Source organism: Mauremys mutica, chromosome 19 (assembly GCF_020497125.1).
Source record: "Mauremys mutica isolate MM-2020 ecotype Southern chromosome 19, ASM2049712v1, whole genome shotgun sequence".
Taxonomy (NCBI): domain Eukaryota; kingdom Metazoa; phylum Chordata; order Testudines; family Geoemydidae; genus Mauremys; species Mauremys mutica.
In genome coordinates this window covers 17,140,295-17,168,209 of record NC_059090.1, presented here as the reverse complement: position 1 = coordinate 17,168,209, position 27,915 = coordinate 17,140,295, and the positions used below count along the sequence as shown (strand labels likewise).

Here is a 27,915-nt window from a genome sequence, read left to right as displayed (position 1 = left end):
AAAAGCTGGGGGGAGCAGGGTTAGCAGCACCTTTTTCCTCCCATCTCAAGGTAGGAGCCATGAGAACGAACGACAGAGCCGTCTCGCTTCCAGAATCTGCCTCCCCCCTTAAGAGTTAAGTCTCAACTCATGGTGTGTGCTCACACGGGGAAGTAAGCGGAGAGAAGGGGGCCCCTTACTTTGCTGCCTGGGAGGTGGTGGGCCGGGGGGAAGCCCTCCACCTGTGCAGCTTAAGAGGTAGCAATAAGTAAGAGGCACTGAGTAAAGGGCTGGTGCAGATTATACCCCCTCAGCTCGTGCGGGGAAACAAGCATCAAGTTGTAAATTAGATACAGCAAAAAAGGACCCACGGCAGCAAGTCTCAGAGTGACACTGCAATCTACCCTTAAATGCACATGGAGACTTGTACAGACCAAGCAGCTTTTCACGCGCAAGTGCCCTCCTGTCCACATACTGGATTTCAAACGATGGGTTACCGTATTCCTTACTGTACAACAAGCTCTGCTCCCATCAAAAATACAGCCCCGTTCACTCACCCTCAACCTATTCATAATGATACACTTGATCATGCCAGCAAACCTTCATCCCAGCAGAGATGAGGCAATTGGCCCTGGCTGTATGGTTCTGGAGACTTAGAATCCCTCCTGTCCTGAAGGAGGAAAGTGACTGGAGTTCATCCTGTGGAGCAAAAAACCGTCTGTTGGACAGATGGAATTCTAAGGCTCCAGAAATGAAGCTAAATTGGCTCAAGAATAGAACAAAAAGAAAAAAAAATCTGCAAAAACGGTCATTAAGATTTCCTTTGTTGAAATGTTCAGCCCAGTTCTATTCAAGCATTACCTCTCCCGTGTTCATGGCTGTCCCAGGACTAAACTCATTCAAGAGAACCCCCCCTCCTTCCTTAGCTGCAGTATCTGTCACTGTACAATTTCCATGCCAACAGTCTTGGCTTGGAGCTGTCGTGTCTGCAGGTGCCATAGATTTAACACGCGCTTCCTTTGGCAAAAGAACATTCGCAGACTGAGTGATTACAGGAATCCGTCTTTTCCTCGTTCCTCGGAGCTCTCACATACCTTTAAATGCAGAGCAATGGGTTTAGTGCTAAGTGGATGTCATCCCTGGCTTGGTGACACTACCTGTAAGAATGAGAGGATAAATTCCCTTGGTCCATTCTACTCTGGGCCTCTGCTGGGACTGCCATGATGCCATTTTGTTGGTATGTGGACCACTGTGATCCCCATAGGTTGCCAAAATAGTCATTAGGTCTGACCACTACTCAGCTGGGCTGGATTCATATTCTACCAAAATGCTCTTAGAAGGGATGGTGGGGAAGAGAACCCCCAAAGCCCTCCTCATCTTGTAGGAAGATAGCGTTTGCAGGAAATATCTGTACAGTAGGTTTCTTGTGCAGATGAGACTTCGAAATGGCTTATGGTAGAAGACCCGTCCGTAACACCGCATGCCTAAAAAGATGAGACTAAAGATACAAGTTAAATGATTACAACTTCAGCTTTATTTGGTAGCTAATGGATATTTAATACCCTCCTACTAGAGATGTCAAGAAACACTGAAAAAAGTAGTTAGCAACCTAACTAGGGCCGCATACCATTTGACTAGTGATTCTTGTCAATGAGCTAGCTTGGACTATCATTTGTCTACCCGTCAGTGCTCCCTTGAAATAATGACAACACTGTTGTATCTAAGGTTTGCTAGCCATTTTGCTTTTAATTTTTGCAACATGCTTGACTTTTTGCATGTGGCCAAAAGTTGCAGATAAACAACAACAAAAATGAATGAAATGAAGGTGCTGTTCACTCTAATTCTTCACGAATTCAGGTACCTTTCATCTGAATCCTTAGGTTCTGTGGGGTTCTCTCCTTTTAAAGTAGATTGTTTCTTAAAAACAAAACAAAAAAACTCACCCACTTTTCTTGTCCTTGGAGGGGGAGGGGGAGAAAAAATCTCAAAACATTTGTTTGTCCAATGGTTTTTATTTGAACCAAATGAGAAGCTGCACTAAATACTGGGTCATTCAGCTCCTTCCTGAAGAATTAAGGTGAAGAGCATTTTTTCATTAAACTTTGTTTTGTAAAGTGAAATATTCATGACTGCTTCCGCATGAGCCTGTGCTTTTTATGTTAACATATCTTGTATGATTTCCATGCCGTTAAAATGCTTTATGCTACATTGATGGCTATATCTATATTAAAAATAGAGTCCATCTTCTTAAAACAAAACAAAACGTATTGTTACCTGCAATGGCAGAATGCATGAGACAATTTGGAAGTTCCCCACCCCCGCACTTAACATACATTTTGAAAGCACGGCCCAGAGGACCCAGAGTTGCTTGCACATGTTAATGCAATGAATGACATCCTGTACTCTGTCTTTTGCCTTAATTTAAATCAAGGGTGAGCTGAAAGGCCAGTTATTTATGAAAAGCACCAGCAGGGATAGGTTAAGAATTTAGGCCATGATTTTCAAAAGCTACTAGTGATTTTTGGGTGCCCAGCTTTAGACACCTTTCAAGGGAGGGCTCTGATTTTCAGAATGTGCTAAGCATCCACCCTCTGAAAATCAGGCCTTTAAGGTTTGAAATTGGGCACCCAAAATCTCTAGCTACTTCTGAAAAGCTTGGCCTCCTTTTTTTAAGTGCTGATCCTGCAACTTGTTTCCATGTGTGGAGAGATTTCAGACACATGGCAGTTGCATGTTCAGAGCTTTAAACTTGAGTTTATGCGCTTGGGGGTGATCCAGTGAAGGAAAACGGGCACACAGAGGCATACTGTTTATATGAAATGTTCCAGGAACAGCACCCTAGATTTAAATACCCATGGAAAATACCTTCATGATTGATGTGTTACCTTTGTGCTCATGTTGGTTTTGTAAACCAGGCTTTGGCTGAGGCCAATTGAAAAAAAGGACTCGGGACTCAGGAGGTTGCATTGTGATGATGGGTCAATGGCATTTTATTCCCAGGAGAATTAGAGTGGGACCCAGTGCTGGAGTAACTTTCCACCTCTGTGAGCAACTGTTTAAGGATCAGATCCCATCAAGAACTGAAAAGTTCAGTTAGTCTCATTTTGAGTAGGGTAACCAGACAGCAAACGTGAAAAATTGGGATGGAGGTTGGGGGTAATAGGAGCCTATATAAGAAAAAGACCCAAAAATCAGGATTGTCCCTATAAAATCGGGACATCTGGTCACCCTGCATTTTGAGAGAGAACCTATTTTTACTCTGGAATTTAAAACACAGGATCTTTCACTGTAGCTCAACCAGAAGTTATGGGCTCACTGCAGGAATTACTGGGTGAAGTTCCCTGGCCTGTGGTATACAGGAGGTCAGACTAGATGACCATAATGGTCCCTTCTGGCCTTAAAATTTATTACAATTAATGTCCGATTAAAATGAGCTCCTAGCTATGGAAAGCAGAAGAGCAGCCTGCCTCGCACCCTGCGTTTGAAACAGGCAGGGTGCTGAGCTGTGGGTGCACCCAACGGTTATCTAGGGAAGTTGGGAAATCCCCATCACTGGAGGTTTCTACAAACACCTGTCAGGTATATTTAATGCCGCCTCAGCATCTGTGGCTGGACTAGATGACCTCTGGAGGTCTCTTGCAGCTGTACATTTGTATGATTCTATGAAAAACTGAGCATGTGGAGGACGTGGCTGGTTTCGATACGTTAGAGCAGAAAGAAATGTTTTAGGGTCACTAGTTCTGTCCCGTCCTATCACCAAGGGTAGAGCCTGCAGCAAAGCAAAGCACCAAGACATCAGGGTGCCGCGGGAGGGCAGGGGCAGACAACCGTTTATGCCCGTGATTTTTCCCCCCTTTCCGCAGACTCCAGCGACATGATAGAGATGCAGGGATTCGGTGCGAGCTTGTTGTCATGGCAGCTAGAACACTGCAGCCAAGGGTCCTCGTGCCTCTCCTGTTCATCAGGCAGCTCTCCCTACGACATCCCCAGCTGCTGCAACTGCATTCACGACAGGTACACGGGCCGGGCCCGGGGAGATGGCTTGACTATTGGCAGAAAGCGACAGCGGTGGGGGAGAGCTCTGGGCTTGCTGCCTGTAGAGCCCTTTGCACACCGCACACCAACGCCTGCCATCCTGCACCCACTTAAAAGCCATGGTGGACATGTCCGTGGCAACATCTGAGACTGAGGTAAAAAATTCAAGAGCGCCTAACTCCCAATTTCAAGAGGGACCCAGGCATTTAGGAGCCTAAGTCACAATGAAAAAAAAAATTAAAAAAAAAATCAGTGGGATACAGGCTGCTAAATTCTCAGGTTACTTTTGAAATTGGGAGTTAGGCTCCTAAACCCCACCGGCACTTTTCAAAATGGTCTTCAGTAGGTTTCCTTGGCAGGCGGAGGAGAAGTCACAAGTGTTGCCGCTGCACCTGTTCAGCCAGAGTTCCCCTAGCTCCACCCCACCAGGCAAGCCCTTGCATGTGGAGAAAAGTCACCCCAAAGCCCCTTGTTCCAAGTAGCAGTGGCGAGTTTTATGGGAGAGATGCTTCAGGGCTCCCAGGGGACCCTGCTCTGGGTTACAGGGAGCACACTGTTTGTGGCTGGGCCACCACCGGTGGAGGTGCTACAGCATCACAACAATGAGAGAGAGAACTGCCTCCTTGTCTCTATGAAAGTCTTTGCTTTTCAGTTTGTGGCGTAGCCAGCGCAACCAGCGTGCACCTAGAAGAGCCTCGCGCTCACCATGTGCTAAGCAGCCTCCTCTCCTGTTCTCGCCACTTCTTTTGCAAAGTCTTCTACCTTGTCAAATGGCGGATTACATCTGAGACATAGAATCATAGATTACTTGGGCTGGAAGGGACCTCAGGAGGTCATCTAGTCCAACCCCCTGCTCAAAGCAGGACCAATCCCCAGCTAAATCCCTAAATGGCCCCCTCAAGGATTGAACTCACAACCCTGGGTTTAGCAGGCCAGTGCTCAAACCACTGAGCTGGGACAGAGAGGAAGGAGGCTCCAGTGGCATGGGGATGAGCCCACAACTTGGGAGACCCGGATTCAGTGCCCTGCTCTGCCCACCTCTCAAGCGGTGTTGTGAGGAGACGTGCTTGGGAGGCACTCAGACATTATAGTGATAGGACCAAGGTCTCTAAATAGTCCCTGATTCTTCTCGCAGTAAATTGGGTTTACGTCAGCATACGCAAGAGGAGAATCAGGCCTTTTTGTGCTGATGTTTAGTGCTCTATAAACGAGCAACAGAAGCAGGTGAGTGCCGTTTTCATTTAGCTCGTGTTCTCCAGGCCTCTGGTTGGCACAGCATTTTTCCCTGCTGCATGTGTTTCAGTGCTGGGCCCAGCCTCACCCTTCTCCTGCTCCCCTGGGAAGGTTGCTCGACACGCCGCTAGACTTGCGTGGCGGGAAACACTGGTGTCTAGTAGGGCCAGTCAAAAAATGCCAATTATTTTTTGGCCAGGAATGTTCTAAAATTGTTGGTGTCGTGGTTGAAATGCCCCAGGAAGTTTTGTTTTCAAAAACTCCTGTAGTAAAATTGTTGGTTTTAAAACTGAACGTTGTTCAGGGTAAAAATTTTTTTTAATCAAAAAACTTGAACATTTCAATCAAAAAAAACTTCAGCCAGCTCTTCTGTCTATGCCTGTTTAGGTCAGTGGTGGAGACAGCTTAGTTTTATGGACAGAGGCAAACCAGTAATCCTTCAAAGGATGCTTACATCTAGGGTTACCAGACAGCAGCTGTGAAAAAACGGGATGGAGGTGGGGGTAATAGGTGCCTATATAAGAAAAAGTCCCCAAAAACAGGACTGTTCCTTTAAAAACGGGACATCTGGTCACCCTACTTCCATCCCTATTTTGTCAATGGCAGTGTTGTTGTAGCCATGTTGGTCCCAGGGTACAAGATAGAAGAGTAGGTGAGGGAATATCTTTTATCGAACCCAGCTACACAGGGCTCTTCTTCAGGTCTGGGGAAGGAAGCCAAACATCAATGTGGCCTTTGTAATCCACTTGTCACTGTGGTATTGAGTTACCTAAATATTCATGTGGTTTGGGGCAGCATCCCAGGCAGACAAATAATTTTAAAATCTAAAGACCTATTTCCTGTTGGATTTTTTTTTTTAAACCAAATGTGTCTCAGTTGGGTTTGGAAAAGGGGCAGTGTCTGTAGATCAGTTGGGATTAGGGATGTGTTCCATGACTTGTGATCTGTAGAACCGTAACACACTCGTGTTTTAAAATGTCTCCCTACAGAACCCCATTAAAGATGCTGTGTGAAAGCATGAAGAGGCAGATTGTTTCCAGAGCGTTTTACGGATGTAAGTGAAGCTGTTTTCCAAAAGGGACAGTGCGTGCAGCTCCCGCGGTGTCATACGCCAGTTTGCACTTAGACTGCAAAGTCAGGTCACTGGCCGGGTTTAGGTTAGAGAGGGAGCCAAGCCAAACGCTGGGGGGAGGCATTTGAAAGCCAAATCCAGGTGCAAATTTTGCAGATGGCCCTTCTCTCCATAATGAGCCAAAGCAACCTCGAACTTCCGAGTGTTCAGAATCCTGACCCAAATATCCTGGCTTGGTAATGCCAGTGGCTCTTCTGTATGCAGCTGTGGAAAACTGATGCTTAAAGCTCTGCCTGTTGTAATGTACTTTTAGTAATGCACCTTTGTTTTTTCACTTCCCGCCACAAGATTAAATCGTTGTCAGCTTTGCATCCCCCTTCCATTCTACCTAGCTTGCATGTGGGACTGTGGAGAAGAAAGCTTTGCTTCTAGCTTAAACTGCACAGCTCCATCTTTAAAAGGAGCTGCTGGCATCCTATATAGTCACCTGCTTGCTTATATGAGATCCTGCCGTTCCTTTTCCACCCCCTCTGCAGGGCTTGCCTACTGCCGCCATTTGTCTACAGTGAGAACGCACCTGTCTGCCCTTGTGAACCACTCAATTATCCCGCCTGACAAGCCTTCCAGCGCTGCCGGAGGCCTGACGAAAGAGGTCTGGAGTAAATATCAAAAGGACAAAAAGGTAACAGGCACAAAAGCTCCCCCCAGTTCTTAAAGGGAAAAAGTCAGCACCCGGCCCGACCCCCACACACTGCTCCCGTGTCACTCCCTAATTTGGCTATAAATATTTCTAAGGGTCTTTTCCAGTGTTGCCTTTTGAGACTGTACATGAGTTCACAGTGTGCCAGCTTTGTTCCAGTATTTGTGCAGATCCGATTCTCACTTACACTAAGGCCCCGTTGAGCTACCAGAGTAGTGGGAAGTTGGCGTCAATGGCTGTTTCACTCACCTTAAAGCCCTTTTCGCTGCCAGAATGGCATAAAAGTGTAATAAGGACTTGTCTACACATGGAGTTGTTCCTGATGAACTCCATGTGTGGACACACTTATTCCAGAATAAGAGTGCCTTCATGCTGCTTAGCTTAACCCAGCAAGTGGTTTCAGCTAAATGGGAACAATGCACTCTGACTCCATGGGGTTAATCAGGAATGACGCCATGCATAGACAACAACACAGAGATGAGAATCAGCCCGGTATATCTTTAAGCAAGATGAAGGATGTTTTGTAAACTAGGACCATCTAGAGGAACACTAGATCTTTTTGCCCTGCAATTTTAGACATTTAAAGTGATGTTTTTATTTGGACAATCCGCTTCCTGATTTTGGGCAGCCCAGAAAGCAGCATTGATGAGGAGAAGACTTGCAAATTTAGGAGCCTGAAAATCTTCAGTAAAAGACAAAGTGAATTAGGTTTTACATGTAGTTTTTGAAGCAAATATAGCACCATTAAAAATAAGTCGTTGGCAGCTCTGATGACCAGAGTCCTCTGTCTACAGAACAGATGTAGCACAAGCAATATCAGGGCAAACTTCTGAGTGCTTACCAGTCAGTCTACCTGTCTGCTGAGCACATGCTCCATAAGCACCTTCCTAAACATCTGCTTAAGTGCTTTCTTGAATCAGGGCCGTAAAGGACTGTCCGTGGATTCACACTGTGTGAATTCCCTAGAACAGGGAGAGATGTTAATTCTCCATGGCCTCTTTGATCCTTTTCATTTCTGGTGACAGCAAAGGTATAATTTAGCATCTACATAGTGGTAGATTCCATGATGGACACCATTCCAGTAGGAACTGACCCATTTTATATAGGCCGCTGATCATATTGGGCCAGATTGGAACCAATACCTAGAAATAAAAATATCCCATCTGTATCCCATCGCCAACCTTTTTAAGGCTTCTACTGGGTGTATTTTCCATTAGCTGTATACTTGCAAGTAACTTTAGTGCTTTTATGCAAGCTCAATAGTAAGGTGCATTCAATTTTCCCTCCCCTCTTTCCTGACTGCTTTAGAATTACAAGGAATTAGAATTACTCAAACGAGTTTACTATGGCGGCGTGCAGCATGAGATTCGAAAGGAAGTGTGGCCCTTCTTACTAGGTCACTACAAATTTGGCATGACCAAAAAGGAAATGGATCGGGTAAGTCCCAGCTTCTGAGATTTAAATGGGATGTTGAATTTTTTAAAAATCAGCAAGCACTTAAAGGTCTCTCGAGGTGTAATACATAGTCCATTTTAAGAAACCCTCTCCTAGCATGTGGTCTTTAGAGGGCACCAAAACGCGTATTTTCGGATTTTTCTCCAGTGGGACTTGGACTTGGGAATCCGAACTCCTGAGTTTGATGCCACCGTGGGCAAGCCACCTGGCCTTTCTGTGCCCGAGTTTCCCTGTTTGGAGGATAATTGCCTTCATGGGGCACTTTTTAAATTAGCGCATGGGAAGTGCTTTGCGAAGGCTGCAGCAAAGAGGCTACAGAAGGGCCGCGGGTTTGTTAAGTCACAGCAAGACGTTTGTCTGGGTGACCCAGTGGCAGTTCAAACGCTGTATCTTGAAATACCAGGTTATGCACCTGTGTGCGCCCAGGTTTAATACAGAGGTTCAAAACTGCCCATAGACCAGCCGCCACTACAAAGGACTATGAGGGCTGTGTAGGTTTGTCCCCTTTTCCTGGAAGCAGGTAAGATGCGTGTTTAAAAACCTGCTCCTCCTTGGAAATATCATTGTGAAGTGTAAATGCTAACATACTATTTCTCTCTCTCTCTCTCTCACACACGCACCCACCCAATTCTTATTTTGCTGGAGATGGGCTCCGTCCTGGCGTTGAGATCTAGACTCCAAACCCAGTTTCTCTGCAGCTCAACGGGGTTTCAGATCCCGTCTGGCCCCCTCACTAGCTTTAATCTCTCCTGACGTGCGAGCCATGCCGTCTGGGCCTTTGACTGTCTCGGATGCCCTCCTGCCAGGAGAGTCTAGCATTTCAGCTGTATCTGTCTGTGTCTTTGTTTGAAGGTGGATGAAGATATTGCTCTCAAGTATCAGAAGGTCATGGCCGAGTGGAAAGCCTGCGAGGTCATCGTGAAGCAGCGGGAGAAAGAGTCACACTCTGCCACCTTTGCTAAGTTTTCATCAGGCAGCAGCATTGACAGCCACGTTCAGCGATTGATCCACAGGGATTCCACCATCAGCAACGACGTACGCGGTCTTGTCTAGCTCTCTGCGCTCCTGTGCACTCATCCTCAAGGAATGTTGCAGTACAACGGACGATGCTGGAAACATAGCGCACGCAGGCACAGCCGGGGGTGTGAGGGGAGAACAACAGTAGCAGAGGCACCCTTGGGAAACTGCCCTCTGCATAATTTAGGCAGTCCAGGGAGCTGCTCTCAATTAGAACCTGCCCAGCAGCTCTGCATCCTGGAATCTCTGTCGAGTTCTGGGCTATGGCCATACCATGCCAGGGCTTGCAACAGGGCACATGTAGGGTAGACTGTGGTTGTTCCTAAGCCTGCATTGGGGGTATTCTCCCCCAGGTGGCTAAGGGGCTTTCATGGCCTCTGTCTTCCACAGCAGCAGAAAATCCCTCTCAGTTAAGAACCTCTGGGGAATGGATTGGCTCAAGGGATTGATAATGGCTCTGAAGATATTTTTGTCTTTGGGTTCTGAGTTCAAATCCAGCCAAGAGCAACACTGATCGGCCGTTACTATTCCAGCAACCATGTGGTGGGTCTCAGTTTCATCGCTAGTAGGCAGGTGCTCAAATCAGAGATGGCCCCAGAGTTTGGTTCCACCCTCATCATCCTAAGCTTAGATGCTGAGCACAGAATAGGTAAGGCAGACTGAATAGCCCTTGTGACATAAGATTAGGCGTTAGCCGCACCGGTAGGCTGTGCGTTGGAGGAGGGGACTGGCGCTGCCTTGGTTGCATCTCCGGGGCTACTAATCTGGCATCTTTCAAAAGCCCTTAAATTCATGCACATGGATATATTTAAAAAAAAAAATCCTAGTCATCAAAGCTGTAGGGAAAAAAATGAAAGTCAAGTGGACAGTATTGTCCAGAACAAACCCACATTGCTAGAAGGGATAGACAATGACCTAACGGATGTCTCCCGTCTCTAGCCATCTGTGACTATAAAAGCCCCATCACACACATTCAAGGTTAGTCTAAGCTATGCACTTCTCTTCCGAACATTAAGGAGTCGGCTCACTTCACTGAGAACAGAACTTGTCCCCAAAATCTGTAGCAAGTTTAAAAAAAAAAAAAAGTGATGAAGTTTGACGGCCCAGCACAAGGAAGCGAGCATGAGTTGAAGGCCAGGAGCTCCAGGTTCACGAGTGATTTCTCAACTTGGGTGCCTCCATTTTTGGGTGCCCAGCTAGAGACGTTTTATAAAGGGGCTTGATTTTTCAGCAGGTGGGTGCTCAGAGTCAGGCCCCTTTAAACGTAACTGAGGTTAGGTGCCCAAAAACTGAGACATTCAACATCAAATCACTTTTTTGAAAATTAAGGACACGGTGTGCAGATATTAATTCCTAAGTGAATATTACTTTGAGTCCCTTCTCTGGCCACATCCAGCCTCTAAGTTCATTGTAAAATCTGGGTAGATCCACTCTGTTCAGCTATAATTTATACATGAACGGATGCTGCATGTGAGAATATACAGATGCTCTACTGACTCAGTGATCTTGTCTATTGAAATAACCTAGCCCCACACACGAGTTTGGCACTCATTTGGTCTTCCCTTTTTTTTCCCCTCCTGCAATCATCATCATCATCATCAGGTCTTCATATCTGTAGATGAAATGGACTCAACAGAGCGAGATTTAAAAGGTCCGGTTGACCCCTCTTTGACTGTGGTGAACGTCGACACTCCGGTCGCCGCAGCTGCAGCGGAACAGCAATCAGTAGAATTTGATTCTCCTGACTCCGGGTTGCCTTCTTCTCGGAATTACTCGGTCGCTTCGGGCATCCTGTCCAGCATCGACGACGGGCAGAGTGTCTGCTTTGAGGACGGGGCGGAGGAAGCAGTTAGTGCGGACTTAGAAAGACCAGATCTGGACCTGACCCAGGCTCAGAAAGCCAAGGCGGTCCCCTCAGAGCCTCAGGATTCTGTAATGGAGGAACAGCTGTGCTCCCAGCTGGATTATTTAACGTCTGGAGAGGACATTGGTTCTGTTTGTGGAGCCGCCTATACGGTAGGTCCCCATTTATCCTATTACGCATCGACCTGTGTCTGTAGAGCACTCTTCCTTCTCTTCCTCTCCAAGGCCCTGCATGTATTTCAGCCTTTCTGTCAAGCAGGATTTAACTAAGGATAGGCCAAAACCAGAACCTAAACTCTGAATGTCAGGGAGCGGGAGGGAACCCCTGCATCCAAATCCATCCGAGCTGTTTTACTGCTGGGTCAGATCCAAATCAAGAAGCAGCCTTTCTTCTGAGTCCAATGCAGAGGTGGCCAAAATCTCAAAGGAACAACTCATGAGAGTCCGGCGCCGTCTGATCCAAATCCTAACCTATGAAACTGCACCCTTGCCCGAATCCACCTGCTCGGATATTAGCGTTGCTATAGGCAGATTTAAGCTTTCTTGCTTCGGGCCTGTTCCTGCCAAAAGCCTGCCATTAATCCCCTGCGACGCTGGGATGCGCTCGCATGGCTGAGCAGGGAGAGCAGATGCACTGTACCTGGGACTTTTCAACCGCAGTGAAGTGGGTAGCTGCTCTATTAATGCCTCCCAGGGAGCTGTATGTATTTAAGATGCGGTGTGGGAGTCTAGGCTTTCCGGGTTCAGTGGAATCAAATCACATCCGGGGTCAAATTCTCTGCTGTGCCAAAATCTACTCAGTTCAACAGCAATGAGGGAAGTCAGTTCTGGCGCCCGCTAATCTCAAAGTGCTTTCCAGCGGGGCTTAGGGGAACGAGGCTGAATCCAGCCGCCTTCCTGCTTCTTAACTCAGCTTAATCTCTAGAAGCATCTTTTGTTTAACAGCAAGTGTGATTCACTGGGTCTTTTTTAAAACCTCCTAGATAGAATTACTGGACACCGTTGCCTTAAATCTGCATAGAATCGATAAAGATGTCCAGAGGTGCGACCGGAATTACTGGTATTTTACTGCTGCTAACCTGGAGAAACTCAGAAACATCATGTGCAGGTAACACGGCTTGCAAAGCAAACATGTCTCCTCACTGTACTGCAGTTAACTTGGGTTAATGTTAGCTAGTGCGTCCCTCTCCCATCCCTCCAGAGTGCAGTAAGGTACGGCCAAAAGCTTCGAGAGAAAGAAGATGAGGTAGGATGGATAGTTTAGTGAAGTCCCAGCTTCAAACTCTCTCTATCACTTTGGACGAGTTTTGTAATCTACTTTGTTCCTCACCTGTAAAATGAGGATAATGCTTCCCTACCTCCCAGGGGTGTAGCAAAGATCAAATTAATGAAGGAAACTGAGGTGCTGAGATGCTAGAGTGATATTTAAGCGGGTGGGAAGGATACATTTCCAGATCAAACCCCCTCCAGTACCCCAGACCCCTTGGCAGGGCCGCCCAGGGATTCAGGGGGCCTGGGGTCTTCGGCAGCGGGGTGCCCCCACTTCGGCGGTACTTCCGTGGCGCGGGGGGGTGTCCTTCCGCTCCGGGACCCGCCGCCGAAGTGCCCCGAAGACCTGCGGTGGTGGGAGCCCCCGCCGCCGAAGATCCGGCACTTCGGTGGTGGGTCCCGGGGCAGAAGGCCCCCCTGCTGTGGGTCTTTGGGGCACTTCGGTGGCAGGTCCCGGAGCAGAAGGAACCCCCCACCACCACCGAATTACCACCAAAGACCCGGAGCAGAAGATGAGTAAAGGATCCCGCTCCAGGGGCCCTGAATAACTCTCATGGGCGCCCCCGCAGGGCCCGGGGCAAATTGCCCCTCTTGTCTCCCCCTCCCCCCCCCCCCCGCATGTCCCTGCCCCTTGGAACGGTCATTCCCATCCCTTTAACAATGTTGCTGCTAGCAGAATATCCTGCTCTGCCTGAATAAGTGAGTCCAAAAACTAAAGCTTACTTCTCATCGGAAAAGTTTGGATGCTCAGACATTCGAGGCTGTGCATTGTTTGGGGTTTTCCATACGCCTCCGGATTACAGTTTCTGCATCTAAACTACGTGGTATGAGGTACCTTCTGCCCCAGTCAAATGGTATTTGAACTCCATACAGTGCTTTAAATCTACTTTTCTAGGGCATGATTCCAAAAGCTGGAATCCGGGGCTGGATTCCCGCTGGCTGTAATATGACTAATATGCAGCTGTTCCCTCACAGAGAATTCCCAGAGCACCTCCCCATAGCGGGTTTTTGGAGCAGTAGGAAGTTCTGCTACAGAATGCTACAGGCTGGTGCAAAAAAGCTGTAAGAAAGGATCTCATTCTCTGTTAAATTGTAGAGGTTTTTAAGGGTGATTTCTGTGAGCCCAATTGGCTTCCTCCTTGGGGAGTTCACCCACTGAAGCCACACCCCCTCGCTAGACACAGGGCTTTCTATGGGAGTTGGGTTTTAATGTTCACTAAAAACAATCCAGCAGAGGGGATTTAGAGACTACGTTTGCTAGTGTCTCTTCTGTTTCTTTCTTCGTGCAGTTATGTTTGGGAGCACCTGGAGGTCGGATACGTCCAAGGCATGTGTGACCTGCTGGCCCCTCTCATGGTTATACTCGATAATGGTAAGCGGGCCGAGTTTTCCCTTTGTAATGCTTTGCCAGGAGGAGCCCTTGGAACACACTGAGTCCAAGAAGTACCCCATGGGGGAGGAAGCTGTGCGTATTATGTAATGGCAACTTCCCCAAACGGAAGCCTGCAGCGTTCCAGTCATCTTCCTGTTGCGAAGTGACTCTCAATGGCCTCTTGGGGATTCCCTATGCATTCGCCTCCGACTGAAGTTGACTGGTGAACAGAGGTCGCAGTATTGTTGTAGCTGCTGGCGCTGCAAACTCAGCATGGGATCTGCAAGTCTAGCTGGGTTCCTTCTGCCTCTCAAGTCACCACTAGTAAGAGAGGCTCCGCGATCAGGACAGGCATTCCAGTGGCCCGCCTCATATTTTCACCCAGCACTGGTCACGGGGGGGGAAACAACAGATTTGGAAGGAGAAAGCTGCCCCCACCCCCAGCTTACCCTGCAACATATTGCCTTGTCCAGTACAAACGTGGGTCCCAGGTTTTGCAGCACTCTGATCCATCCACCTTCTATCCACAGATCAACTGGCGTACAGCTGCTTCAGCCACCTCATGAAGAGAATGAGCCAGAATTTCCCCAACGGAGGTGCTATGGACACACATTTTGCCAACATGCGATCGCTAATTCAGGCGAGTCCTCATTGGGGTTAGGGCCGGGGAAGCATATTTGTATCAGCCTTTGTGTCCCACTAGTTTAAAGCCGCCCTGCTCTTGTGCAAGCTCTTGCTGCTGATGCAGTGAGGTGGTGACCGCTCCATTGGGAGGTTAAGGATCGCAGTTCCTGGGTGTCTGCCCTATACAGGTAGCAAGCGACGTTTGGGATCACAGAGTCCCATACGCAGCTCTTGGCAGGAGCGCTGAGCCTCTCTGGTACAGCACAGCTCTGCCCAGAAAGCGCATGGACCAATCATCCTGCACACCAGCTACAAAGAGTAATGCCGACATATGGGTCTACGGGCTGATTCAATGGGAGAAGGCTCGGGCCCCCCGAGAGCAGTTGAGAGGGAAAGAACAGTGAATTGTCTTGGCTTTCCTTTGAGCTCACCTGCAGGACTTCCACTGACTGGATCTGTATTCTTGGCAGGCTCTTCTTGCTATAAGGTGATTTATTTCGCCCCAAACGTTTCACTGCAAGGCAAGGAAGGTGGGGCAGGGGTGGAGAGAAAAGCAGTCAGGAGCAGTGATGGTTTATACGATCCTGTCTGGGCCACTGCTTCATTGTGTGTATCTAGAGCAGGGGTCAGCAACCTTTCAGAAGTGGTGTGCCAAGTCTTCATTTAGTCACTCTGATTTAAGGTTTTGCGTGCCAGTCATACATTTTAACGTTTTTAGAAGGTCTCTTTCTATAAGTCTATAATCTATAACCAAACTATTGTTGTATGTAAAATAAATAAGGTTTTTAGAATGTTTAAGAAGCTTCATTTAAAATTAAATTAAAATGCAGAGCCCCCTGGACCGGCGGCCAGGACCCGGGCAGTGTGAGTGCCACTGAAAATCAGCTCGTGTGCCGCCTTTGGCATGCATGCCACAGGTTGCCTACCCCTGATCTAGAGCAAAGCACGTGTGTGAGAGAGAGAGGGACAGACACTTACATAATTTTTTAGCTGGGTTGTTTGTAAGAAGATCACAACTCTTTGGGGAAAACCAAACAAAGCCCCCTTGCTGCATCTGATCTCAGTTTTCCAGGGTAAATAGCTTACAAATAATAAAAAGTACAAAACATTATGGTTTTATCATTTTAAAATTAACAAAGGAAAGATTTGGCATGCAAGGAGGGTGACAGGTTCTGAGCTTAACCAATTAAGATCGAAACACTTCCAGTGCTACAAATATGTCTACACCCAGATATTTAGATATGACATTTGATCTTTATAAAATTAGTTTTAACTATATGGGAAGCTTGTGTCTGTTTAAAATCATTGGAGACAAAAAACCTCACTGAGTATCTTAAAGGATCAGATTTTAATCAACCAATTTAATTGCAAATTCTCAGAAGAGTCATTGTGTACTTAGAGATTAAGTGCTGTAATTTTGGGGAAGATGTGCTGTATTCATACGTGTCACAGCGCTTGCATCCTTGCTTTAAATATAAAAACTCAGCTCACCCTTAATGCAGACTTTTGAGATTAAAATAAAAATAATCCGTTATTCACATAAGGTGAAAACATTAACAAGAAGCTGTTTTACTTAGTACCTGTTTGTTTATATCCAAATTGGAGGCCCCAATCCTTTAAAGACTCGTGCACGTAGTACTTATTACCATAAACAGTAAGTAAGCAATATGCTGATAACACTCTAGGATAGGGGCTTCTTAATCAGAGGAAGTTACTTTATGGCACTGTCTCTGTTTGTTGTTCATCCGGTGGTACTTGGTGAGTAAACTAGCTGAGTGGTTCTCAAGCAGGGGTACACGTACCCCTGGGGGTACACAGAGGTCTTCCAGGGGGTCCATCGACTCATCTGATATTTGCCTAGTTTTGCAACAGGCTACATAAAAAGCGCTGCCAAAGTCATAGACAATGAGTTGTTTATACTGCTGTATATGCTAGACACTGAAATGCAAGTACAATATTCATATTCCGTTCGATTTACTTTATAATTATGTGGTAAAAATGAGGAAGTCGGCCATTTTTCAGGAATACTGTGCTGTGACACTTGTGTATTTTTATGCCTGGTTTTGTGAGCAAGTCGTTTTTAAGTGAGGTGAAACTTGGGGGCGTGCAAGACAAACCAGACTCCTGAAAGGGGTCCAGTAGTGTGGAAAGGTTGAGAGCCACTGCTAATCCAAACAAACGGTTACATTTGGCTTATTGCGCTGAATGAGCAAATGCATTAGAACAGATCCTGGGCAGTGGAGTTTGTTGAAATTGTATTTCCGGGTCTGGCTCTCCAATCCCGTGGCTCTGTGGCAGATTTTAAAGGGCAATAAAAATATCAGAACGGATTCAATAAGGAAGATGGCTGGGAGGGCCAACACATTCAACACTTTCACTGCTGAACAGCAACTTACTTCAGAACCTTGGGCGGGCGTCAGTGAAAGAGGCGCTCACTCACTCGCCCGTCAATTGGCCTCTGGGAGAAAACATCTTAACTTTGATTCACTTCCACATTTGATGCTTGAGACATTCACCTGACATCTGGTGAGAGGTCTTCGCATTTTATGGATCTTCCATGCTGCAGCGAGTTACAATTCATAGTCTAAGCAGAGATTACCCCATATAACAAAATGGAGCAGATTATAAAATCTAGTCCCTGCAATCCTTAAATGGGTAATTCTGTGGAAAGCCGAGAGACCACTCATGTGAGTCAGTCTTGCAGGACTGGACGCATCATTAGCTTCTTGGAACTTTTCGCCCACAATGCAGGCTGGTAGATCTCTGTTATTTGTATTGCTGGACCCCACCCTCTTAGGAGCTGCACAAACGTCTAACAAATAAATGGTCCCTGCAGCAAAAAGCTTCCAGGGCAAGCGACTGACACGTCTTGATTTGTGCCGTTTTGGGTTTGTTGTTTTGATAAACGTCGGCGCACACGAGCCAGCCCTGGGATTACCTGCTGCCGGCAAGCAGCGGGCGGAGCTGCCGACATTCAAGCAGTAGCTCCCAATCTTTCTTCCCCTCCCATGACCCACGTGTTTAGAACGGCAACCAGGTATGGGACCCCTCTGGGGCGCCGTGGCCCCCAGACCCGGGCTTTACCACGCTGCAATGACTAACCGTTGCTCTGACCTTCTGGAGCGAGGGTGAAATATGGTCTGCCAAGAACTCGGGCCACGGGGGGAGAGATTTTCAAAAGGTGCATATGGGACCTTAGGATGCTGCTGCTGCAGACCGGGTCCTCTATCCCTTGGGGACCTTAAATCGCTCTACAAATATCACCCTGCATGCCACCCCCCCCGACGAGGAAAGTAAGGGTGATCCTCATTGTACAGCTGAAGAGACTGAGGCACAGAGAACTTAAATGACACGTTCAAGGACACGCAGTGGCAAAAGCCTGCAGTCCTGCCGCCTTCTGCCCTGCTCTATCAGTCCCATTCTGTCTCTCCCCGCTACCCCCAAGTAAGGGAACGTGAGACGTTAAGGGGCTAGAGTGATCAGACACCCCGCATTCAGCAATATTAACCCGGCTATGCCAGCTGGATGCTTCGTCCCCTGGTTTTTGAAGTGCTGTCCGAACAGCTGTACACAGAAAACCCCCCCTGCCCGTGTGCTGCCACCCCCCTGCCCGTGTGCTGGTGGGAACTCAGCTAAGCAGCTGCAGCCGGGGTATGTTACCATTGCTGTCAGCGTCAGCGAAACTTGGCCAGTTTCTGAGGATCTGGCCCCAGAGGTTTATACAAACGTCCTGCCCTGTTTTTCTGTACACTTGCGAGCAAAGGTTTTGCTCCTTTTCCAGCACAGCTGCTCCAAAACGAACGGCTGGATGCTCCAGCCCAGTGTGGCCACCGGGAGCTGTATTCTGGTTGGGGGTGACCAGTGGAGAATTCCCTTGCTGTAGGGGAACTCTCAGCTGTCACAGCTGGTGGAGGTAACCTCCTCCACCGGCTGTCTTCCCCTTCCACCTCTGGTGCAGGGTCACGTCGGGGGGAGGGAGACAGAGAGGAGAGTCACTGGCGGACGGTAGTGGTGTTAGAGCAGCTAAGGAGCAACTTTAACCGCACGCTCAGGCTGGGTGGGGCCCAGAGAATCAGCTCGAAGCGTTTGATACCGGCGCTGTCGGAGGCAGGATACTGAAGTTTAACGGTTTGGTTTGGTTTTCCAGATTCTAGACAGTGAGCTCTTCGAATTGATGCACCAAAACGGAGACTACACCCACTTTTACTTCTGCTATCGTTGGTTCCTGCTTGATTTTAAAAGAGGTAATGACACCTGGAGCCTGACTTCCGCGTCGTGCAGTGCAGCGGGCAGTGTGGGGTTCGGTTTTCGGGGTAGGAATGGTAAACAGAAGCCGCCATGGTCATGCCAGGGACCCTACATGTAATTCTCAATTTGTCTTCCAACAAATCAGCCCAGCAATAGCTCTGAAGATAGTACAAGGCACCTGGCACAACCCAGTCTTGGTTGGGGCCTGTAGGTGCTACCACATTACACATAATCCTCTATCCCAGAGCTGGCCAACCGGAGCCTGAGACGGAGCCAGGATTTACCAATGAACGTTGCCAAAGAGCCACAGTAATACATCAGCAGCCCCCCCATCAGCTCCCACTCCCAGCGCCTCCCGCCCACTGGCAGCCCTGCTGATCAGCACCTCCCCGCACCTCCCGATCAGCTGTTTCATAGCGTGCAGGAGGCTCGGGGAGCAGGGAAGGAGCAAGGGCACGACAGCCTCAGGGTGGGGGGTGTAGTGGGGGCAGGGCCTGTGGCAGAGACAGGGGTTGAGCAGTGAGCACCCCCCGGCACATTGGAAAGTTGGCCCCGGAGTCGGTGCCTGTACAAGGAGCCACATATTAACTTCTGAAGAGCCGCATGTGGGTCCGGAGCCACAGGTTGGCCACCCCTGCTCTATCCCAAACACCAAGATGTCCTCTCCCACCATTTAATAGAAGTGTGTCATAACCAATCGCTACAAACCAAGACAGGTTTCAGAGTAGCAGCCGTGTTAGTCTGTACCCGCAAAAAGCCCACGAAAGCTTATGCTCAAATAAATGCGTTGGTCTCTAAGGTGCCCCAAGTCCTCCTGTTCTTTTTACAAACCAGGAGACGCTGCTTGCTGTGGCACAAGTCAATAGTTCATTTAAACACACACATGCCAGCTTTCCCCAGATCAGATGCTTAAAGAAATGTTAACACTCAGCCATGAAAAGTACAGATGTTCGCATGTTTTAATTGCGGGTCTTGCAGAGAAGAGATGGAAGAGGAGAAAAAATGAGAGCCTGTCTGTGGGTTCTCTCTCTCGCTGGAGCAGATGGTGGGTGGGGAAGAGGATTCTGAAGGGACCCCCAAATCCTCCTCCAAAGATGACCACAACCAAACACACACTGTAGACCAGTGATACTCGGACTGAGGCTCGTGAGCTGCGAGTGGCTCTTTATCCCACATGATATTAAAACACTGTGTGATTTCATTAAATTATTAACCAATCAGGATGCTTTTACTATCTCATTAACCAATTGTAGTTGATAAAAATAATAATACTTGGCCTGTCATTTTGCTGTGAACATAATCTATATAAAAACAAAGTCGTTCCCCAGTTTAAATGTGACTATATAGCACTATAGTAAATGAAACAATGAATTCGCATGACTTTTGGGTAATGTTGATGTCTAATTTGGCTCCTGAACCACTGAGTCTTACTGCTGCAGAGCCTACGCAGTCACTGGGCCCAGGTGTTCTGAGAGTTTTGAACTGTTAGAGCCAGACTGTGCTCGCAGGCATGTCGGTGGAAATCTGAATTAAGCCCACTGCTTTCTATGGACTTGCTCCAGTTTCCACCAGCACCTGGTAGCCCTTAATGGTCAGTTTCTGCATCCGGTTCATGCCTCACTGCCTGTACCCACAACAACATTAGCAAGAAGCAGCCACTCTCAGCCCAGCAAAATACAGAAACTGCCATGAGACCTTTATGGCTTGTTCTTTGCTGTAACAATTCCTGTGCAACCTTTTTTAAAGCCACAACCTCAGCAGGGCAGACAGTGCTTTCAAACCCTCAAGGAAGCGAGATTGTTTCTTGTTAATAAATAGTGAAGATTTAGGATTAGAAGCCCCAGTCAAAATTGGAGCCCTACATATTGTCCGTAAACAAAGTAAGAGCTGATCCCTGGCGCAACGAACTCAGGGCTAGATTTTTAAAAGGTATTTAAGCACCTAGTGGGATTTTCAAAGGCACCTAGGTGCCTCAAGCCATTGAAATGAATGGGAAATGGGCACCTAGATACTTTTGAAAATCCAGCTAGGCCTCAAAATACCTTTACACATCTGGCCCCTAGCATCTAAATAGACAAGACAGAGAAAGGGGAAAGTGGAGACTGATTCCAGCTCTGCCCTTGGCCTGCATGGGGACTAGTCACTCCACCTCTCTGCCTCACAGTTCCAGTCCAACAGAGCACACTGACTCACTCCTTTGTGTCTCGCTTGCTTGGGATGTGCGCCAGGCCACTGAGATTATACACCTAGTGGCAAACTCATGTCTGTTGTTACATGCCTGCACCGTGATCTGTATTTGCTTTGTATGTCTTGTGAAATTACTAGTTAATTGTCTTCGTAATCTGCGAAAAAAAATCTCGTTTACTCCCATAACTCCCCTCTCTGCTGGTTATATATTTCTTTTCACTCCGTTTCTAGCCTCCAGGGAACAGCCCAGTGCTGTTGAAATCCCCGGCGTTTAAGGGAACGTTTCAGTCCCAAAAGGGAGATCTGTCGTTTTTATTTTTCAATCTGGAAATTTTTTCTATTCATAGGAAGTTTTTGTATAAACAAAAACTCAGAACCAAAGTAAGCTTATTCTTTGACAGCGCCCTGAGCCTGTATAACCGCTAAGGAGCGGGTTTTGCCACCATGACTCACGTGCGTGTCAGAATCTGTCTCCTAGCACTGTTTGACCTCTGCCTAAGGCCCTAGAAAACATGTCCTTTGAGAAACAGAAATGGTCAGCTTGAATAATCGGATGCTCTTGTAATGTTTATTCCCATTCAGAATTGTTGTACGAGGATGTATTTACAGTGTGGGAAGTTATTTGGGCAGCAAAGCACATCTCTTCAGAACATTTTGTCCTTTTCATTGCCTTAGCACTAGTGGAGGTCTATCGAGAGATTATCCGTGATAACAACATGGACTTCACCGATATCATCAAGTTTTTTAATGGTAAGAAATGGGTGGTTTTTTTTTTAAATACCCGTTGATAAAAAGCACCTGAATTGTGTCATTCTCCTCTCCTTACATTCTCCCCATTACTGTCTGGTGGGTTTTTTAGATCAGGGTGTGGGAAATAGGCCAAGATTTTCAAGTGACTAGTGATTCTGGTTACTATGTTTGGGTCTGAACAGGTTAATGGGGCTGTTTTCCAGAGGGTGGGTGTTCTGCACTTTTCAAAAGCTAGGACTCTTAAGAAGGTGTCTCAAGGTGGGCACCCAAAAAGCAGAGGAACCCAAACTCACTCCTCACTGGTGGCCACAGTGTTTATATGCAGGTAACCCCTCTGGTGGCCGTAGATCAGGGGTTCTCAACCTTTTTCTTTCCGAGGCCCTACCAACACGCTATAAAAACTCAACGGTCAGCCGTATGGTTTAAGATTACCAGCGTGCTTTCCACCTTTATGTCCCGATCCTACAGACACTTTAAGCACACGAGTAACTTTCTTAATGCAAAGAGTCCCGTGGAAAGCAAATTACTCATGTTCTCGAGCATTTGCAGGATTGGGTCCTTTCATGGCAGCCCCGAAGTGTGCAAGAAGTAATCCCGCCATGGTACAATATGTCCCTTACCAAACACAGAGCTGCAGTGCAGCAGAATATGCTGCAAGGCAAGTCATGGCCAAGTGCTTTGCCGAATACGAGTTTAAATCCTATGGAAGTTTAGCACGGGCTTAAAAGCATTCCTGAATTGGAGTCTGAGATCTTATCTTCCACCATGAATCATTAAACTATTTGAAAAGAATTACAGTTACGAGAGTCAGCCATAGATTTCAGCAGCCCTGAATCCAGCTTCATATCTGCTTTAGCTGCTCTGATGCCCTGGGCTACCCTCTCCCTCTGCACAGGGAAATTGACTGGACCAGCTCTTGTGGCACACGCTGTTCTGCAATATCTATTCTGGACTAAGGGTGCCTGTTTCCAGTGTAGCCTAATCTGCTTCAGAAGTGGATTAAGCTAAACGGGTAAAAGGCCCCCCTAGACCAGAATAAGTGTCCAGATGGGGGGAGCTATTCAGGCATCGTTATGGCGGAATAGCTTATTCTGGAATAGGTATTCCAGGCACTTTTCCCACGTAGACAACCCCTGTTTCATCACACATCACGGCTGCCCTCTCTTGGAGAGCTGCTTCTTCATTGCGGTTCCAATCCTGCCAGCACATGTTAGAGTCTCACCGAGTTCAGCAGAGCTAGTTGCAGGCACCTTTGTGGAAGTGGGGCCCTCGCTGGCAGTTTTGTGGAACCTTTAAGCTATATTTTAAACATTAAAGCAGCAAGCGTTCTGTTGCTGGAAAATTTAAGACTTTTACAGCCCCAAACTTTTTGGTCCTACATGCCTACGTGAGACTGAAAGCAGCCAGCCTTCTAACCTGTGTAGGTACCAAACTAGCCTATACCTCCTCCGATCCCTGTGGCTGTAGGGAGTTGGGATTTTCCCCAGTACTAAAACTGAAACAAAAGGGGTTGTTAGCACTGCAGGTAAATCTCTGGACCGTTAGCCCCCCAAGGATTAATCCTGGAATTTTTATGGCACAGTCGACTGTGCAAATCAACAGTCATGCAGTGCTTTCGATGGCTGCACGTATGTGTCTCACTGGCTTGCAGGAGCCTGAGCGCCTGAGGCTGGCAGCTACAAATCAGTGTCTCTCTCTCTTGTAGAAATGTCAGAGCATCACAATGCCCAGGAAATCCTGATGATCGCAAGGGGCCTCGTCTACAAAGTGCAAACGCTGATTGAAAACAAGTGACCGCGGACCGAGCGGGACACGGGCTTAGTGCTGAGTGTGGGACGAAGCATTTCTTGCACTGTAACTTCAGATGATGTTTTAATTGCATCTTCCATGTAATGTAGTAAATAGTCCAGAGATTTGTAATAGACTTTTAAAACAAACGAAATTTTCCACCGCCAGATGATGAGGTTTGCGTTGGATAGTCCGTGTTCTGCTCACTTGGTATTGCGAGGCAAAACTTTTTTTGGCATTCTACCCTCTCCGAGTCTCTAGCTATTGTCCAGCTACATGTCTGAGATACAAAAGGAATTTTGGTTTTTGGAGTCATACATTGACCTATCAGACCCTTAACACACTAGGAAGATTTTGTGCTTGACGGAAACTCCCTGGGCACGCAGACTTAAGGCCCCCAATTCAATGCCCAGTGAAGTCTGTGAGCACTGGATCGGGTTCTTAGACAAGAAAATGCTGTGGAGCTCACCTAGGATACGTGAAAGGATGCCCCAGCTCCCAAGAGTGTTTTGTCCATATGATGACTGTCCATCCCGTTATCTAGAACCATTTGTAATCAGGTTAGAAATCATGCCGTTGAAGATAATAAATACACCCTGCCTCCGAGAACCAGAGAAGCCAAGCCAGCTTACTCAGAAAAATCCTGGTCAAATATCTTCACTAGGCCAAAACATGAGAGGTGTTGATCCACAGTGACTCCTGGCAGTATACCATTAGCTGCAGCATATCTACAGGGCCCATGCAAGTCAGGTATGCTTAGGCCAAGCCTCTGTTTCAGTCCTTACTAGAAGAGGAAAGCTAGGATTAAAATCTGAGGGGGCAACTCGTAAATTGCTGCCTCCAGAGATACAAGTTGCTACATCATTCCTGTCCAGATTGTTTGCTAACATTTCAGTGAAATTGGTCTGAGAAGACATTAAGAACAATTTTCAGTGCCCACAGCCCTACTTCAGCAAAGCCCCTGAGCATGTGATTAAATCCATCCCGATGCTGCCGACCACTACACATCGTTTGTGCTTATTGTGGTGCTGAATCTGGGCCAGAAAGATTATAGTCTCTTTAGGGTAGGAGCTGGCTTTTTGTTCTTTTTTGGACAGGGCCTAGCACAATAGAGTTCTGGGCTGGGGACCCAAGGTGCTACCACAATATAAATAAAAGAGGCTCTAGCTATCAGGGATACATTTCTGCTACCGCTCCCCACACTAAGTAGTCAGTACCTTAAAGTATTCCAAGGTGGCAGGATCTGGCCCTATATAGTTTACACTTGCAGGTTAGTCAGATCTTGAAATCTGGCTTAGTGCATAGGAAATTAAGCCCCTGCTCGTGTGGTTGGATCTCTCCCACTCCTGCACCGATGTGGAGCGGGGCAAGTGCAGGGATCTGCAACAGGAAAACTGAGGGCAGGAGTGGGGCTTTAACGTACTGTAGAACCTCACGAATACACGTGCCCTGCAATTTGTACATCTGACTTCTCAGAGAGCTGTAGGACCTATCTTATTAGAACTTAGTGACGGCCTGGATTCTATTTTTCGAAAGTCATGAAGTCCCATGTAGGTGTCAGCATTTGCCAGATTAACAAAATGTATTTTGCGGGGCTGTCCTTTATTTTATTACATTTGCTGTTGCTGGAATGTTTCCATGTAAACATGCAATAGCTCTTTCTGTCAGTCGCATGTATTCCTGAGGTCCTACATCATTCATTTCCGTATCAGGCTGAAAGTTTGTAGTGGTGGCACAATATTTACACCTCCTCCACTGGGGTAAGGAGTTGTGACAATTTAAACCTGCTGAGGAGCTGTCCTTGGGCTTTAGTTTGTCAAAAGTGTAGTGTCGGTGTGTTTATAGCTCCACAGTGTCACCACAGAGATTATAGTACATACCTAGATCCAAGACATACTGTGAGAGTCTTCAAACTGATCAGTTAGATTGAAAGTTTAATGATGCAGCAGAAAGAGAATTATCACTGTGCCAGCATGAGATAAGATGTGATCCTAATGAACGTCTAATGAAGTTACCCATTGATTTCACTAGAACAGGCACATGGGCACTTTTTTAAAAAATCCAGACGCACAAGTCCCACTGACTTGCAATGAGACTTGTGCTCCTAAATCATTTGCGCACTTTTGAAAATTCCATCCTTTGCCAACGTGCCTCGATATTAAAGATGATTAAATCTCTTCCAAGAGAGCTATTAAAATTAAATTTAGTCCTGAACCAAAGCCCTGGATCCAAACATCCTTAAGTTGAGATCAGCTTGAGAGTCCTCTCTACTCTCAAAAGGTAAAACCGCTGGCGTGATGTTGCGCCCATTGGAGTCATTGGTGAAACTCCCCCTTGGATTTAGTGAAAGCAGAGTTAGGCCAACCCTAAGCACTTCTGGAAAGTGCACCCATCACATATGGGTCTATCTTAGATGATCATTAACGGATTTCTCCTAGGAAGGGAATAAATGAGTGTTGTATGTTTGAAAATACAAAAGAAAAACTCTACCCAAATTTCAGCATTAGAACTAACAGGACCAGAGTTAGAAAAATACTAAATATTAAAGTGTTGTATTTACTGGATAGTATTAGACCAGTGACTGTTTACCCATTGTTTCACTTGCACCTTTTACACAGTATAAATTGTTTGGTAAACCGATGCATTTCTGAAACAGGTTATAATCCCCAAGTGGCCCACTGTGAAATTTGAGGCACGTTACCCTCAGTTACAGTCTGTGCAAAGATACAGATTGAATTATGCCAAAGAATCGGTACAGGACACTCATTCCTCTTTGTTATCTTTTTACAAATCAAGAAAAATAAGTTTCAGGTGTATAAAGACACAACAGACTTTTGTATCCTTAATATTATGAGACTATCGCCACCTTATTATACAATAAAATGGGTAGAGGCCCTTATTCTCAGATTTTTTTTTTAAAAAAAACAGTAAAAGATGTTTAAATATAGAATTGAAGCTGTATAATAAATCTGTAATGTGCCCATACCTTGTGAAGTTAGGGGGAAGTCGCTTTTAAATTTGATCCACTTTCTGTAGACCTTTGACTTTGATGAATGAGGATTCGTCATTCATGCCTTACTTATCAAGCTGCCCAGAAAATGGTGTGTTCAAAACTTCCTTGTTCAGTCAAAAAAAAAAAAATTTCCCCCAGAATATTGTTGCAACAATGTCCTGGCTCCACTAGTCTGTCTCTGCATCTGATCTGTGCCATTTGTATAGTTTCTTGGGCCCTTAAGAGGACTGTCTTGTCATGTCAGTTACCACTATCAACGTTCATGTGACCTGAACTAAGGAGAGAAATGAGACGTTTTAAGGTGACCTGTTTCTTTGTGATTTCACAAAATAGGGCAGAGGAAATCTCAGTGTATTTTGAAAGGCCTCTCCGTCTTAATTCATTGCAGGATGGGTTTGCTGCCTACCCTCCCTTCTAGCCGATACATAAAGATCCCCCTCTCCTTGCTGGTTTTCCACGGGAAAAGCTGCTGATTGCAGGATTGTGCAGTCTTACATTTGAACCATCCTGACTTTCCCCAGGGCTTCGTTCTCTCTGCAGAATGATGCATCAGCTGTTCAACAAGAATCCATTCTACACAGGTGGAGACGGGGTTGTGCAGAAGCATGTCTCCTTAGCAGCACCTGGGGAAGCAATCCTGCTACTGGTCCTTTGAAATCGAGGCACAGAGCGTCTTCCCAAAATGCAGTTCATTAGCGTTGAAGGGAGGTGCACTCAGGCACTGCAGAGATGATGTGCAAAGGGGTAAAAGTGACAGGTATTTAAAGCGCTCCTTGTAGCTGGGTTTTACTGAATTCATAGAACAGGGGATGAGGAAAAGACAGTGGTTAAAATAAAGAAACCAAATCAAAAAGGTTTGAATTAACTGTTGTCAAAGTGGTAAACGGGTCCTTTCTAAGGCCAGGCGTGCTAAGGTCCCTTGACTAGTCTCACTGATTTTAGTGGGATTATTCAGGTGAGTAAAAGGTGTTAAGACTATGCAATGTGTTGATGTGGTTATTGAAGCCATGAGTTTAAAAGGCCCAAAAGTCTCTCTATTAAAGCAGTAGGCTGCCTTGGGAAGATACCAGTGGGTCTATGAAAGAAAAACCAATCGAGTGCAATAACCAACTTAATGCTTGTTTCTTTGAATTCCTGGGATGCAGCATAGCATCGCTCTCAGCTCTTTGCCTGCTTTCCAACAGGCTTCATCCAGGAGCAGTTCATTAGATCTAGCTCGCCGTTCGTTCTGCGCTGGTGGCCGAACACACTAAAAGCTGCCCCTTGCATTTTCACGACAAAGACGAGTCAAAAATTGCAGACGATTCAGG

At 46.7% G+C, this 27,915-nt stretch overlaps 1 protein-coding gene across 4 annotated transcripts in view; it reads left to right on the top strand.

Moving 5' to 3' along the window:
• The window catches only part of SGSM2 (small G protein signaling modulator 2), a 124,882-nt gene extending 98,378 nt beyond the window's left edge, over positions 1-26,504 (top strand). For 3 of the 4 annotated variants that reach the window (XM_044993816.1, XM_044993814.1, XM_044993812.1), the window contains 12 exons: positions 3,843-3,993; positions 6,237-6,301; positions 6,856-7,001; positions 8,328-8,456; positions 9,327-9,509; positions 11,094-11,507; positions 12,338-12,462; positions 13,913-13,995; positions 14,526-14,635; positions 18,767-18,863; positions 21,637-21,804; positions 23,510-26,504. In XM_044993816.1, the coding sequence (XP_044849751.1) occupies positions 3,843-3,993; positions 6,237-6,301; positions 6,856-7,001; positions 8,328-8,456; positions 9,327-9,509; positions 11,094-11,507; positions 12,338-12,462; positions 13,913-13,995; positions 14,526-14,635; positions 18,767-18,863; positions 21,637-21,804; positions 23,510-23,598 (1,760 nt within the window). In that variant the 3' untranslated portion in view covers positions 23,599-26,504. The remainder of the gene's footprint in view (positions 1-3,842; positions 3,994-6,236; positions 6,302-6,855; positions 7,002-8,327; positions 8,457-9,326; positions 9,510-11,093; positions 11,508-12,337; positions 12,463-13,912; positions 13,996-14,525; positions 14,636-18,766; positions 18,864-21,636; positions 21,805-23,509) is intronic. The other variant, XM_044993815.1, reaches the window with a different exon arrangement.
• The last annotated feature ends 1,411 nt before the right edge of the window (positions 26,505-27,915 follow it).